This window comes from Centruroides vittatus, unplaced genomic scaffold (assembly GCF_030686945.1).
Source record: "Centruroides vittatus isolate TY-2023 unplaced genomic scaffold, ASM3068694v2 contig_911, whole genome shotgun sequence".
NCBI classification, from domain to species: Eukaryota; Metazoa; Arthropoda; class Arachnida; order Scorpiones; family Buthidae; genus Centruroides; species Centruroides vittatus.
In genome coordinates this window covers 45617-63411 of record NW_027122600.1, presented here as the reverse complement: position 1 = coordinate 63411, position 17795 = coordinate 45617, and the positions used below count along the sequence as shown (strand labels likewise).

Sequence of the window (17795 nt, the reverse complement as noted above, 5' to 3'; positions counted from 1 at the left end):
GAGTTGGAGTGAGTGTTTGTGTACCAATGCCATAGCCCTGGTTATCAGTATAAGCCAGTTCTAAAGTGATTTACAAATAAACAGATTTTACTATATATAAAACAGATGTAGTGTTAAACTTGAAATTATATTATTCATTATGAAACTAATTAATAATATACAATAATGTATATTATGAATTATTATATTAATTAATTTTTTGTGATTCTTTTTCAAATTGTTATTGTGTTTAAAAATTAAACAAACATCCTTTATTTATTATGTTGTTTGCTGATTATGAATTATTTAAAGCTTGCATGCTTTTTTTAACTGATCATTTTTCATTACTTTTAATCAAAATTGATCAATTCAGGCTTAAGAAGAATGTTTGGATAAAATTATAAAAAATCTAATCAATTCAAATAATGCATTTTTAAATATGTTATTATTTCATAAATTAAATTAATGGAATTAATAGAATTAATTTTCCATCTTTCTTTATAAAATTAATCTTAACAAAAAGTTTTTATGATTTTAAGTGCAAACTGTATTGATCCATTAACCTTTCAGGTTGAATTAACTTTTGATAATTCTATAAGAATAAAATATAATAGCAAAAACATTTTCTCTTTGTTATGTATTATACTGTATATTTTCAGTCAAAGAATTAAAATATTTGATTGGTAAGTTTTTAATTCCTAATGATGTCATTGACAGTTATATAAATATTAGATAATCATTTTTCAGATATTATTATAAATGCTATGAATTCTGATATAGTTAAAGAATTTAAAATGGATTGTTTATCATTGATTTAATTAATATATCTTTATGATTATAAATTGAATTAATAATTATTAAAACAGGATGAATAGTCAAATATTGTTATTAAACTACTTAACTTCTTTGGCTATTCATAAATGGCTTTCATAAATTATATATTTAGAAATATAATAATTATTATTATTATTATTATTAGATATTAAATAAAGAGTAATAATAATCATAGAATAAGTGATATTTTTTAATCTTTGATTATTCTTGCCAAGTTTTACAATATTAGGACAGATTTGGTGATTTTATTTTATGAAAACAAAATTGATTTAAAACAGTATTATAATTTTTGCTACTTATTATAGTTTTTATACACTCACAGATAAAATATAAAATTTGATTACTTTTAAAACCTTGTTGTGTATAGACCAGGTGTAGCCAACTTTTGTGTACATAAGATCTACTTTTTATCTTAAAAATGTGTCACGATCAACTTGTTGTCATAGGTATAGTCTAAGTGGGAGATGGGAAGGTGTGAAATACATACTATGTTTATACACTGTGTTTCAGTACGAGGTGCATTCCCATGAGCTATGGGTAGATGAGCAAAGTATATGTTCAAAACTTTTTATTTTTTAAATCACTTATTAGGTTTTCGAGATTCCCATGGATCCATCGGCTCATGAAGAAAATAAATTTCCAGACCCAATTCTTGATATTTGCAGCTACAAGTTCATTTCGTACGGGTCATACCTAAAAAAATCAATTTTTCGACACTTTTTCAAGATAAATTATATTTTAAGTTACTAAAAATCTAATTTTTTTATCAATTGCAATGTATAGGTTGTGGTACTATTTGTTCATAAATATGAGAAAGTTGTTATAAAAATGCACAGTATAGCTGATAATTTGATTATAGGATTTCACTTTCATGATTTTTTTTGCACCAGGAAAATTTATCATGGAAGAATGATATAAGATTTTTAGACTTATTTTTTGCTAATCTATCAATAGCTTGCAGGAGTGCACCTTGTTCTGAAACACCCTGTATATTTACCTACGTAAAAAAACAACATAATTATTTAACGGGCCAAAAAACGCACATCCAGGGGAATTAAAACAACATGAGTAATTATTAACAATATTTATTAATTCAAATTAGCTACAGATAAAGAGAGATTTAGAATTTATCTTATTACCTTAACATTAATGGGAGGACTGAGTTTGCATGTCTCTAATCAAGGAATCATAATTAGGTGTATCCTGACAAAGATGATGATAATGAGTCTTCACTATGGGGAATCAGTCAGGACAGAACATTGTTTAGTCTTCGTTAACTTTAAGTATGAAAATGCCGATTCACACAGGTATGTAAATCTGAAACAAGAATAAATATATTCACTACATTTGGTGATACTGAGATATTTTTCTTGGTTGATGTGTGACAGTACCAAATATTCAAGTTAAATGGCTGTTTTTTTCTATGAATCGAGTCATAACTGCATGCATACTGCTGTGTTTGTGCGTTATGTTCACGCATTGCATTCAGTTACAAGTATAACACATCAAGTCAAGACATCACAAGCGATCGACCAAAATTGGCTTTGCGATTGACTTGTTGGCCACCTCTGGTATAGACTATATTCAACTTTTGCTATTGACTTATACAGGATGATTTAAAAAAAAGACTTTGAAAGCACATAGAATTTTAATCAAAAGACTTACAGAATTGGTTGGAGCATAAATTTATAGCAAAACATGTGAAATTTGTCTCATGTAGTGCCATAGTACCAAATTCCATCACCATGAAACATGCATTTCAAATGGCTGCTTTCACTTGTGCAAAGTGTACTTGCTATGTGTTTTGGTTCAAGGAAACAAAATTAGTAATGACAGTTTAACAAAATTTTTGCAGCCAGTATTGTAGTGATTGTTGAAGTAGACCTACAATTTACAAATTAACATGAAAACAATTGTTTATTGATATTTACTTTTTTATTACAGTATTAGAAAAAGCACTAGTACTTTCAACAACATATTAATGGCATCTTTAGGTTAGCTCAATGGAATGTAATAAATAATAAATAAATTTGAAGATAAAGGCTAGTTTTAATAATAAATAAGTAAATATCTACAAGTTGGATATTTGAGCTGTAATTAGACTAATAATTTCATTAATTAAACTATGCAATTTGGCCTAAAGATAAGCATCTAGGCAGCCATTTTATGCTAATATTGATATTAATTTTAAAAAATTAATGTTTTTATATAATTATTAAAATTTGAACTTTTGAGGCTTTGATTCTGTTATATATAGAACTACTGTATGTACAAAAACAGTTTAATCTCTATTTTAAATGATAACATTTTGAGAAAATTGCATCTGTTACGTTGTTTTAGCTTTCTACCTGAGAATTTTGAACAGAATATTATTTATCACTATTGATATTATTTGATAAATGGCAATTGTAGCTCTCTATAATTAAATTTATTAAACTGCAACAATTACATTTCAATATTTACCTATTTGATTTTCCACATTTTTTGTAAGTAATTGGGCTGAAATTTGAAAAAATTGTAGACAAATTCCCGTTGACATCTGCCCATCTTTCCTTAATCCTAAGAATGGAGTTAGATAAATGTTGAGACAAGATATGGAAAGCTTAGAGACAGGAGGTCCCAGTTAACTAACTATATATGAACTTCTGATGCAAACTGGAAGTCATGTTATTTCAATTCAAAACTTTTCCCCCGAAAGAAGTTAGCTAGATGACTGGCACAACTTGATTGCTAACAGAAAAGTATGATGTACACCACTAATTTGAGGTGGAGAACCTATATTTTAAATTAAATAAATTAAAAATATGATTAAAAATTACAGCCTGGCATTGTGACCAGGACTGCGGAGTCGGTAAAAAAAAAAACACTCTGCTCCAACTCCTGATAATTTTAGTAGGCTGACTCTGACTCCCAACTCTGGAAAAATTAAATACCAAGTCATTTTATGGGGGCAAAGGCACTCATAGGGGGGCTGCCCTACTCTGAACTCTGTAAAGACCCTCGAGCATTTAACCAAATACTTTTATAGTTAGTATTTTTAGTATTTAACTTACATTAATATTTATTTGTATAAAAAAATTAATTTTTAACAAATATTTAATAAGAGGAGAAAGGGGGGACAATGAAATTCTACATCTACATATCTTTATTCTACAACATTTGCACTTCAATTCCACCCTTTCAGAAAAGTTAGTCTAACTAAAGTGTGTGCAATCTAGCTACTTCAGCCCCTTGTTCAGAAAAGAAAAATATATACTCTGATCAATTAGTCTGGCTCATTCAGAAAAATAGAGTACAGTCAAACCTGTTTTTATGCGGTGGATAGGGACCGCATAAAAAAAACGCATAAAAAAAATTGCACGAAACTTCAAGAGTGGCTATAGAAAATAGTTTTCGCAACACAATTAAAAAAATATTTTTTATGCGGTTAATAGGGACCGCATAAAAAAAGTCTCACATAGAAAATAACTCAAAACCGTACGAAATAGAATTTATTGACAACAGATGTCAGCACTTGACTATATCGTCTCGTCTATCGTCTGTTTTACATATTTTTGTCCAGGTGGTGTTTTGTTGACTTAAAAAATAAATTATTTCATTTTTCGCATATTCATGCAATAATATTACTATAATAAGTTCATTTATGCTATAATAAGTCAACATGAGACATGACAAATCGCACGAGACTAGTCGCCAACCATACCGCACAAAAAAAAAATGCATAAATAAAAAAATCTCTCAAAAAAAGAACGCATAAAAACAGGTTTGACTGTACTTATTTAGTGCAGAGATAATAAAGGAATGATTCAAAAATATTTAAATTCAATTGGGTCAAAATAATTTAACTACTAAACACATACTACAAAGAACACTACATATTTAATAAATTAAATTGATGCATTTTGTATTTAAAAAAATGAATTATAACAAAATATAAAAAGATTTTTAAAAATTTATAAATAAAGTGTATAATCAGTTTTCTTTTTTAAATAAAAAAAATTAAAGTAAATTTAAAATGTAGGAGTTGGAGTCAACACATTTTTTTCGACTCCTCTGATCAGAAATTCCTCCCAACTCTGATTCCACAGCCCTGATTGTGACGATGTCACAATAAATAAATGCTCGTTATTATTAACCTTATATAAGTATTAATGAATTTTTCAATATTGATAGAAAATGTATTTAATTTTATATTTAAGTCATAATTCTAATTTCAATTTAATAACAGAATATGCCTGAAAAGTTCAGTTTTTTAATCTATACGTATATAAAAATTGCAAAATTTTCTGTAATTTGGCCAAAATTAACAGATAGCTCAAAAGTGCCATTTCATTTTCCTCTATAAAAGCAGTTGTTGACTTCAAAAATGCTTTCAATTTAAAATAAGGTTAACTTCAAATACTAAGAAAAGTAATAAAATTTGTAAGTACCAGTAGATAATGGAATAATAATTAAATAAAAGTTCAAAAATGATTTATAAAAAAAAAAGGAAAAACAGCATTTGATAGCAAATGCAGTTAATTATAAAAATTCTATTTAAAAATTTTTACGATGACAAAAAGGATAAGAAATGAAAAATAAAAAGAAGCTGCAAGGTATTTTTACATTGTCATCTTGATTTTATCTTATGATGTAATTATTACAGCAATTTAGAGGTTTTTTTTAAATTTTATTTTATTATGATCTAGCTTTATTTGCATATTATTCGTTTTTATTTTTTATAATTATTTTTGTCAGGAAAATTTTGTAATAGGAATTTATTATAAATATGTTTGTTATTACTTGTTATTTTAAAATAATTTTTTGAGTTTAAATAATATTTTCTTAATCTATGTGTTAGTCAAGAAAGAATTATTATAAAGTCTTAATATTGTATATACTTAAAGCTGATTTTAGAGTATGAAAACATTAAAAAATAAATTCTTTTTTGTGTGATTAAAGTGAATTTTCTAATTTAAAAATATCCTATGTTACAACTTAAAAAATTCACAAATTAATTTTTTTCTTGGACTAACTGTATAAGTGTCCTTTTTTTGTTGTCCCCTCAAACATTTTATTTTATTATATCCAATGTTATATAACATGATTCAAACAGTACAATTAGATATCATTATTTTATAAATTTTTTAAAAATGATACAGTAATAATTCTTCAAAGTCAGAACTGAATGAAAGGAATATGAAGTACAGCTCACAAACATCAGAGTTAATCCAACAGAAACCAAATTGGTTCCTGCTGAACTAACTCTGAAGTTTGTGGATTGTATATTTTGTAATAAATGACACTTAATAAAACTACTTTTGGATTCTTTTTATTTTATTATTTTAAAAATTATATTCTAAACTTATGTAATGTAAAAATGACATCTCAACATATATAAAATGCATTTAATATTGAATTATTTTGAATATTTGTAACTTACAGCATTTTTTTAAAGTATGTTATGGATTAGTTTCTTATTATTATTCTTTGGGATTTTTATCCAGAATCAGATTATTTTTACAGATTACTTTTTTGTTGATTATAGACTATAAAATTTATTTGTATATAATGATTGAAAATAATAAAAAGTTAAATCAGAACCAAAAACTGTGTTTATTTTATAGAATTGATAATGGTAATTATTTTTGAATTAAATGATTAATTTATTGTAAATGTAATTCTATTTATAAATAAGTTTAAATTACTTAATTAAAACTTTTATGAAAGAGGATTAACTGTAGTAATTAATTTAAAATCTTGAATTATTCTGCTTTAAATATAATACTATTAGAATAATGTTGGATTTAAATCATAATTAAATTTGTGAAATTAACTTGAAGTTAAATGTGTGTGTGTGTGTATGTGTATATAAAAGAATAATATGTCAGTTGTTGTTTGGAATATCTTTTTATAAAAATGTTTTTAAACAAATAGTTACTATAGTTGAAATTGTATTTAAAAATGTCTGATATAAGAAACAAAATTTAAATGGAAATTCAAAGACATTCTGAAAAATATATCATTTTTATATATCAATAAATCATTATAAGTTTTTCAGTATTCTAAAGAGGAAAAAATTTGATAGTTTGCAAATTTTTAACACGGTTAAATTTTGTCATCATTATAATATAATTTAATTAATTGAATATTTTATTATTATTGTTCATTGATGTTGATTAACAAAGGATTTTTTAAATTTTCTATGTACTAATTTGTAATGATAATAAAACAATGCATTCTACTTAAGTATATTTTTTCTTTCTTGAATTGAAGTTGTAGAAAACATAAGATTAATATTTTTGGGTTAATTTGTATAAAATGAATATTGTAAATATATTTTTTTATATTAAATAATTGTAAATAACTGAAAAATTAAATTATACTATTACAATGTGCATTTATATTTTTATTTCACAAAATATTTGTCAAGTAGAGAAACAATTCACAGGTTTTCAGAATAACCATTTCAAGAGAAATTAAATAACTTTTATCTTAAGAAAAAAGACTTAAGATTTAAAAAACTAATATATATATGTTTTTTTAAAAGCCACTTTAAAAGACTACTTTAATATAAATGTTTGTTTATTTAAATTAACTATGGACACAAAATGAATAAATTCAATTTAATAGAATTGAATCATTCATTTAAATAGAGTTAATGGAATAGAATCATTTCATTTTATTATGTTATATTGTTTGTTTTGTATTGAAGAATATTTAAATGATCTGGAAGCATTTGTATATTAAAATAATCTCTGGCTTTTAAAGGCAGTGCCTAGTGCTTTTTAAAGAATTAATACAATTAAATTTGATTATGTATGTATATATTTTTTCTTTTAAGAGAGAGAAAATTATATTTCCTAAACATTTTAGAGAGAGAAACTATCATTAACAGAGCAAATATTTGTGGGAAACATAACTAAATGTCTAACCATCATAAGAATAAAAATATTTAGTTTCTAAGGAAGACAAATTTTAATTTCACAAAAACATGCACACATCAGTGTATAAAGAAAGTACTGTTAAATATGCTTCCTACATAAGAATGGTAGTTTTTGTGTGTGATTATTGTTAAAAATCTTAAATGTAACTATGTAATCTTCATGAAATAATGGGTTTTTCCCATTCTGTAAAGTTGACCTTGTTCACTTCCTGTATGATACAATGTTAGTTTATTTACTTACTTTAAAGAAAATATAAATAAGTGTTTGATTTAAATAATTATAATTTTATTCGATAAAAAGTTATTAGGGGAAAGTAGTTTAAGAAATTTTTTTTATTCGAAAAAGACATTTGACACACATCATCAGTTAACAAATTGAGCAAAATTAATACATAAAAATAAAAATTCTTGAGATCTAAAATGCATAGACTTAATTAACTTTAAATAACTTTGAATTATAAAATAAATGCTTGCAGGTAATAATTTATATATAACAAAAAATTGTGGAAAAATAATAAATTTAAATAACATTGTTAAACATTCACTAAAACCTAATATTATTTTTATCAAAATTATTCTGATATACTGATAAGGAATAATTAATTGTAATCACTGTTAATAAATTTTCTTAATTTAAATTTTCAATTATTATTCTTAATACAAATTTTTCTTTGTGTATATTTAATTAAGAGAATAAATATAAATATTTAAATCTAAGTGCTGAATCCAAAACAAGTTGGGAAAAAAATGAAAAATGAAAAAATATAAATTTCATTTCCATTATTAATATTTATCATTTGGAATATTTTTTTTTAATTCAGAAATTTAATTAATTTTAAAGGCTAATTAAAATTTAATTATGTCATAAAATATTGAATTCTAATTTATGTTTCATGTGTATAATTTTTTAATATAATCATAACTTTCAAATTATGGAGTAGTAATTCGATATAGGAATATAAGTTATCAAATTAAAATTGATTATATGTGAAATGATGTTTTTAGGTAGAATGAGTGATACATCAAAAGTAATACTTAAGCAGAATTTGCTTGACTTCTTTACAGTTATAACAACTTTTACAGTACCTATTTAGAAGTTAAACAGGCCTATATGAAATTCTTTGAAAGCTCATAGTAGTACATGCTTTTAAAAGATTAAAGAAAGTTTTCACAAAAGTTGCTTCTATGTTATATTGATTTTAGTTTTTAGTCTTTTTTTTATTCTGATGCTATATATATATATATATATATATGCAGCATATTGTAAAAAATGTTTCATAATATCAAATTAAATTTCTTTTTAATTTAATTTAAATTAAAATTAATTTTGCAAGTTTAAAAATAATAAAATATATATACAGTATATATATTTTTTAAATTTGCAAAATTAATTTTAATATAAATTAGGTTAAAAAAAACAATTTCATTTGATATGAAATATTTTTTTTACATAATTAATAATCATCATGCATAAGATTTGTAAATAACAATACAATTATTTTAGACATACGAAAATTATATTAGTTCAATCTCTAAACAGGTAAATAAATTATTTTCTATTATAGAAAAAAAATCAACAGTAGTAAAATTTATTAGTAGTCTTGCAATCGATTCATTTGATGATCAATAAATTTGTATTCATTAAAATTTAATAAATTTCAAAGATGTAAAAATATATTGTCAGAGATGATATTGTAAAAAATTCTTACAACATTGTAATTATTTACAAATGCTTAAAAAGATTTTGTTAATTTAATATATTAAATAATACTACACACTACACATGCATAAAGTTTACATTTAATTACAACAAATATAATATGATATGATATAAATAAATATAAAACAGTAGATATCGTACATTAAAAAATAATTTTTAAATATTATATTTTTGTTTATTTTATTTCAGCTTTTTATATGACAGATGAAAAATCTAAGTATTTTTGATTGATGATACTTTTTTGCAGTAATTATGTACAAAATAAAATTTTTTAATATAAATTCATACTTTTTAAAATAAAAAGAAATATTTTTGTTATTTTAGTTCAGTTGTTATAGATAAACTATATATAGCTTATTATATAATAATAACAAACATTTATTACAAGTAAAGAAATATTAATATTTTAATAATTAATGTTCTGTGTGAATTATTATAATAATCTGCACTTATTTTTGATTTTGAAACTAATATTTTAAATATTAGATTATTATATTATAATAATTTTTGTAAGTCTTCATGGAGGAAACCTTAAAGCTGTGTATTTGATATAATTAAGTTTTAAAAAATAGTAAATTTTTATGTATAATAGTAACACTTTTAGTTGTATATTTAAACACATTTTTGAAATTGGAATTTTTCAAAAATACAGTTTTAAAGGAAGAAATAAATAAAGTAGAAACAGAAAAATAAAATTTTTGAACAAATCAATAGAAAATCATTTTTTGCAGAAAATAGAAAATGTTAGAAAAGCAAGAATATACTTAGCTCTATTTTATAGGAACTTTTGTAATTATAAAATATGATTAATATTGATATAATATGATTGACTTTACGTAATGTATTCAAAATAAATAAATTTATGGAGATTATCATGCCAAAAATTTATATCAAAAAATTTTCTAGTTTTATCTAAAATTATTCTCCTTCTTATTTCAGGTAAAAACTTGTATAACAATGAACATGTTGCTATTAAATTGGTAAGTAAAATATATGTTATCTACATATTAATCTTTTTAAAATTGTATTTTTAGTTAGTTTTTAAAATATGTGTAATAATTAGTCTTCCAGTGTCAGGAAAATTTTAAAACTTCTAGATTAACGGTGAAAAAAAATTCTTCATTTTTAAAAAATATGTTGAATAACACAAAAATACAGTATGTATATATACAGGAGAATCTGCTTAAACTGGGGTTTACCTATATTGAGAACAATAATTGACTAATAACATTAAGTGGAGTAAACAAATGAGATAATTATTAACAGAAATTGTGGTTTATTTACTCTAATGGTAAATGGACTTTTAAAAATGTCTTAACTCAAAGATTTATTAATTAATATGTTATTTGTATTGCTATCTTTAACAACAGCTAGCACATAATCGAAATAAGAAATACTAATAATTTAAACTATTATATTGAGAGCAAAAAAAAATTAAAATGATTACTGTTTAACACTTACAGTATTTGTCAAGAGTATTAATAACTGATAATGATTCTCTGTTATCAGTCACATATTGAGGCTGTTAGCAGGGAAACACTGCTTAAAAAGCATGAGGTTTAAGTATATTTTAACTTTGTGATTACAATAAGCAGAATCTACTGTTTATATTACATGAATCTTCATTTTTATATATTCTTTGAAAAAATTCAACTGAAGAATTTTTACATTGTTAGAATATATCGTATTTTATTTGAATAATAACAATTTTATTTTATATATAACATAGATAAAAAGAGTTGCAGAAAAGAACATAAGGTACCAAACATTATTTTCTCCTATACATTACATGTCATTATATATACTGTATTTTGAATAATTAAAAATGTCATTAGTCAGAATGATATTTAAGTAAATTTTATTAGATATATTTAATATCTTAAAATATTACAATGATTGGCAGTTATTTAATTTAAAAAGTTTCAATTACAAATGATTACATTATATTCATTATTATAAATAATTTAAAGGAATTTTAAAATTGGTAGAAATTTGAAATTGAAATTTTCAAATTATAATAGAATTCTTCACATAAAATAATTGATTTTCAAAAATTTATTTTATTTTCACAATTGATTGACAGATCAATAAAACAAAAGTTTCTTACAGTATCTGTAATGTATAAATGAATACAAGACAATATGTAGCAAGAAATAAAACTGTTCAATTTAACTGATTTTAAAAGTCAGTTAACTAAGGTATTATTATAAGATTACTTTAAGAATGGTTAAGACCTTGTTTGAAGCAGCTGCATACTATTATTTGTGATTCATTCACTTCACTGGAAGTAAATGAATCATGAATAATAACATGCAGCTGTTCCAAACCAGTTTTAACCATTCTTAAAATAATCTTAAAATAAATCTCAATTAAGACTGTATGTAATATGATTACAATGGTATTCTTTTCTAAAATATTACTCATTCATACATATATATATATATGATTTTCAGTAGATCATTTTTAAACATAAGAAATTGGAAATTATGGTGATTGCTAGAGATTGATTAAATTATTTCTAGAATATTGAAACTAACATAGTTGTTTGATCATATATACAATGAAACAATTGTTAATTTTAGAGATTAAAAATGGTACCAGTACATTCAGAAACTATTACAATTGTAAAAATATATAGTTATCATCAGCCTTTAAAAAGAAATTAAGATATTTTTATTCTTGTAATTGGATTATATGGTGTTAAATTTACATGAAGGTAAACTAAACAAATCAAATTTGTTTATATTTATTAACTAGCTGTTACCTGCGACTTTGCCTGTGCAGATTTTGTAAGCAAACACCATTTATATTCAATATTTCAACAACCATAGTAATTATTATATAATACTTATTGCAGAGAATGATGAGAATTGCTGAGAATCAAATGAACTGTTTTCAATTTGATCAATTTTCTGGAACGTTTACAATTGTTCTATAATTGAACCAATATACAATAACAAATTCAAATTTAAAATGGTTTGAACATTTGGTTAAAAAATCAAAATATGTAAAAATATTTATAATAATGTCTGAAATGTTATCAATTTAATAGAACTAAACATAGTTGAGAACAAAAAATCGCATCTAAAATAGTACAGGTGTAAAAGCCGTTCTTCTGGTTAAGCCTTAATGCTCTCCCTCTCCCCCAGCAGGGGAATTTCGAAAAATCCCTTCTTGGTGTGCGTTTCCATGACGTACCCTAACTGTATACCAAATTCCACCTCTTTAGGTTAAGCAGTTGGCTCTGGGTGATAGTCAGTCAGTCAGGACAAGTAATTTTATTTATTTAGATTATGTTTCCTGACATTAACATTAAATAAGAAAATAATTCACTAACTTAAATCTTAATCTATCCACTGATATTAGTATTACATGTATAGTCATTTCTAATATTGGAATAGGATTCTAAGAATGCTAAACAGTAAATATATGAAATATTTACAGTGAAACCTCTCCTAACAAACAACTTTGTAAATTGGACACTCTTTTCATACATTGATCTGGATTGGTTACTTAATGGAGTGTCTGGTAACCCCTCTAGAATAGGGTTGGTAGCTTAAATGGAGGTCCATCCTGCTTATGACATATTCAACCAATAAATGCAATTCTCTCTCTCATTGATTGGCTATTTAGAAAAATTCTGTAACACTATAAAGCACCATATATGAAGTTGATAATTGTCCATATCTACATCTTTGTTTATTCTTAATGTATGGTGGAGACATACACGTGTTTTTTCCATGTAAAAAGAGAATCTGCAGGGCTTGCTATGTTTTCATGTAAACCGCTGACATTAAAAGAGATGAAATTACTGTATATAACAAATATGAGAAGTGTAGAATGAGAAAACTACCAGAAGTGTTCAAATTGGTAAAACAACATGCTACAGAAATAATTAAACAAGAAAAGCTATTTGGGCATTTGCACTGAAATATCAACTGCCAGCAAATTTGACAGGTGCAAGTGGAAATAGTGCTTTCATTGACAAAGCAGTCATAGAATGGTTCTGCAAAGTTAGAAGTTAGCATGTTCCTGTATCGGGGCCAATCAAACAATCAAAGCTTTATAATTTTTATTTGAATTAGGTGTCATGGACTTTCAAACTCTCTGATGGCCTGAAAAATTTCAAAAGTGACATAGTACTAAATTCAAAGATGTTTTTGAGGAATTGTCTAGAGTTGATCATAATACAGTAGAACAGTTGAAGGCTAAGCTTTTTTCCATTATCACTGGTTATTCTCCATAAAACATTTTGAATATAGACAAAATAGTACTGTTCTTTTGCACTCTTCTGGACAAAACTTTGTGCTTCAAGGATGAATCATGTTTCAGTAGCAAAGTAACAAAAGAACAACTAACAGTTCTGTTGTGTGCAAATATGAATGGAGAAGACAAACTTTGTTTATTTAATTGTAATTGGTAGTGATGGGATGATATTGAAATTTCTCCCGATTCTTTTGAATACTTTCTAAAGTTTATTTTAGTTTAGAAAAATGAATGATTTACATTAAGAGCATGATTCATTAATTAATAAACATCAAACTTAAAAATGGAAAATGTTTGGGAAATCCAGAATCAATCTGTTGAAAGAAACCCGAAAATTCTCCATTTATATATGGATATGCATGCTTTTATTGTGTACTAGAAAATAAATTTGTAATCTTATTTCAGATAAAGTTACTATTGTAACATTACTTTCAAAGAAATTACAGCTAATTACCTTTTACTCAAAGAACTATTCCATTGTGTCATCTTAGGTTACCATCTTTGAAAACTGCTTCATTGGCTGATGCAATGACCAAGGGAGGGGGAAGGTAAATGAGAAGATGCACTTCTTTTTTAATGCCTTTCACAATTGGCATGCTTGTTGAATGCTTTAACCTTTCTGCAGTGGGTTAGTCAGGTATGGTGCTATCCCTATGTAGTGGAGAATAAACGTGGAAAATTTTTTTAAGTACACTCAAACCTGTTTTTGTGCGGTCTTTTTTTTGTGCAATTTGTTTTGTGTGATTTTTTGTGTGCGGTATATGAATTTCAATCAAATTGATATACTGCACAAAAATAATTGCACAAAACACATTGCACATATAAAAAATTGCACAAAAAAAGACCGCACAAAAACAGGTTTGAGTGTATTTTCCCATGCGTTTTTTCTCATTATTGTTTTGGAAAAAGATTTTGTAAACAGTTATATCTAGTAGTCTTTTTTATTGTCACATAATTCCTTTATGTGAATTTTTTTTTGCGGTAGTTTTTGGCGATATCCACAAAATTCTTTTGCGGATATATTTGTCGTTCATAACTGCCACGCGATTGCCCTTGACAGATATATCCGTCAGTCACTGCGGAGTGATTAAATCCATCATATTTAACACTAAATGAGGTTTGGCAAATGATGCAATGAGCTGAAGAAATAACATCATCTTCACGAGTTAACTAATTTTTGAATTCATTCAATCAAGCCAGGTTTTCCTAAATGTGCAATTACGTTAACTTTTTTTCAAGAAAAAGAAGAAACAAATATGTCTAGACTGATTCATCTTGAAAAATCAATTTTTAAAACTCAAAATGGCAGTAAACTTAGCACGAACAATTATTTTTACTTAGAATCACGTGAATGCATTAAAAAATTTAACATAGTACAGCATCATCTGTGAATCATAACAAAAACTTTCATAGTTATAATGGGAAAGTCATTTAATCATTAAAAAACACATCTATATAGGCTGAAACTAATTCAGCTTGAACAACACCTTAAATACTTTTTTCAGCAACACTTTAAATTTATTTAAACAAATGTTTTTGACCTTTTCATAGGTTTAACAAGATTTGAACTGTCTTCTTAAACACTTTGAATCTTCTTGTTAAACCATGGTTAGTACTGACCAAGTGCAATCTCATTTCTCTGAGGGGCTGCCCATAAATGACATCCATACTGGATTGGAGGGGGAGAGGGTTATGACAAGTTGGATAAGGGGGTTGAGCTTCAGTGGAAATCCATTTATCTCATTAAATTTTATACTGTTTATGCATTTTAATATGTTTATTTCAAAATTTATTGTATGTTTCGTGTTTACTTACGGTATTTATCATTGGTAAAGTGATAAAGGTTTTAAGGGGATCAAGTTTTGTTGGACATCCAAAGGGGAGAAAGTTATGGAAATTTGGACAATTGGAACAAGGGGAGGGGGAGTAAAAATTTCAAGAAAAATGTAGACTTAAATTATGGACAGCCCTTGACTACATGAAAGAAAAGTTTACCATTACAGACATCACCTTATGTATGGAGCATCACATTCTCTCTGTTCTGTCAAAATTAAAGTTTCCAATAAACTAATACTTAATTGCTAATATCATAATTTAAAAAATTTTTAATCTTTGACAGACTTGTGAAACAAATAATTAATTTTCTTATGAAATGTGGAGGAATCAGAAATTATGTCAATATTTACTTAATTCTGATTACCAAAAAATGCTCGATTTTTCTGATTCCGATTAATTTCCCATCACTAGTGATTGGAAAGGTTGCCAAACCAAAATGTTTTGAGAATAAGGAGAACAAATCAATCTGCACAAAAACCAAACTTCTTTGTTTTACAATATGATTATCCAGGAACAAAAAATAGACAAAATTAGTTTCTTCTATATATAAACATACCAAGAACCCAGTGTATTAATAATTATCCAACCATCAGCCAAATTAATTGGGCAGTTCTTATCATGTAATTTCTAATTAATATTTATAGTATAATTTCTGCCCAATTAATTTGGCTGATGGTTTGATGATTAGTTTCTTGTCTCTAAATTACAGAATTTGGTTCATAGTTGGCAACTTTTCTGATTTTAGCCTTCACACCAGTCATTAGTACTCTGTATTCAAATTCAAAAGTACTCTGAATTAAATTGGCAGAGTTTGGACTTGATGTGTTTGATTTTAATTCTTTCATCAACTTCCTGGATATCTGATAATCGTCTTATCACTTTACAGTCTGTCTAAGATGCTGTAAACTGTCCTTGCCTCTCATGTTCACAAAATACTTAACTGTAAAATTTCTCCTCTTTTTCTCATGTTGTTTATTAAATTCATCAACTACAATTCTTCTTTGCTCTTCATTAAGCTGCTCCATTTTGTTGTTTGGAATAGTCTGAGAAACAATCTATGCTAGCATGTTCTCAAATTTATTTTTAAAAAGATACCAAACATACATGTCAAAATTGTGAAGAGTTTTAGTTTACACACCTGTATTGACATTACAAAATTTGAAATTGAATGGAATCAAACAGAAAGGGCCTTGATAATTAGAGAAATTATGACAATGTAGCAGGGATAGCTGAACCAGAAAATGTGCCAAAACAGGAAAGTGACAGTAATATATCACATCACTGTGACAGTCACTGTATCACATGAGTTTTCTGACAATACTATATCACATCTATACATCTGGTTTTAAAATGTCAAGATTATATATTTCTGCTGCTGAATATTATTATACCTTCTCAACCTTTTGGATCAAGGTGTAATTCAAAATTAAGTACAGATAAATTGTTGTGAAGCACATAATTGCAAATGTAGATTGAAGAGCATTGCTTGAAACACTGACAAAGCAACTCAATGTCTTCCAAAGTATTTTGTAGGTTTCAAGTGCCTAGAGGCAAATTCTGCCATCAACAATTCAGTTGTTTTTTTAAAGCCCGATCTTCCAGCAGTGAGAATACTTACAATTTTTGTGGCAGCTGGTACAAATGATATGGAGACAGCACATATCCTCCTGAATGTGTCAGAATTTATCATCACTGCAAACTTACATTAGCATAGATTCTGACATCCTGAGTGCTTAAGCCAAGGTACAAAAGCAATCCTTTAGTCACTTCCAAGATTTAAGGAAGTGAGACTAATGATGATGATAACAATGATTGTTTTAAAGTCAAAGTGACACTTGCTGCACTGTCACCAATAGAATAATACAGACAGGTCCTGGACTAAATCATAATCTTTCAGTAAAGAAAAATCCTAGAATGATAAAATTTAAAGTGGGGTCTCACTTTAGCTTCTCTTTAATGAAGTTGTCAAGGTCAGGCTATTGTTGAAGATCTTTGGCTTGCAGTAGGCCCAAGTTTCACCAAAGTTTGAGCAACATTTTTTCCATAAAAAGTCAATTCAGGAACAAACTTGGGCAGTTTTACATCAAAAGAAAAGATACAAAGCTATCACAAGATTTAATTATGTGTAGAGAGAAGCATATTCTTATAATTGTAAAAAAAATAAACATGAATAATTGAATTTAAAAAAATACTGATATCTCTTATGATAATTTGTTACTTACTGTAATGTGTATA

At 25.7% G+C, this 17795-nt stretch overlaps 1 protein-coding gene across 1 annotated transcript in view; it reads left to right on the top strand.

Annotated features, from left to right (window-relative positions):
* The window catches only part of LOC136984284 (casein kinase I-like), a 67661-nt gene that overhangs the window by 28627 nt on the left and 21239 nt on the right, over positions 1 to 17795 (top strand). The window contains exon 2 of the mRNA XM_067281213.1: positions 10398 to 10438. Coding sequence (XP_067137314.1) covers positions 10398 to 10438 — 41 coding nt within the window. The remainder of the gene's footprint in view (positions 1 to 10397; positions 10439 to 17795) is intronic.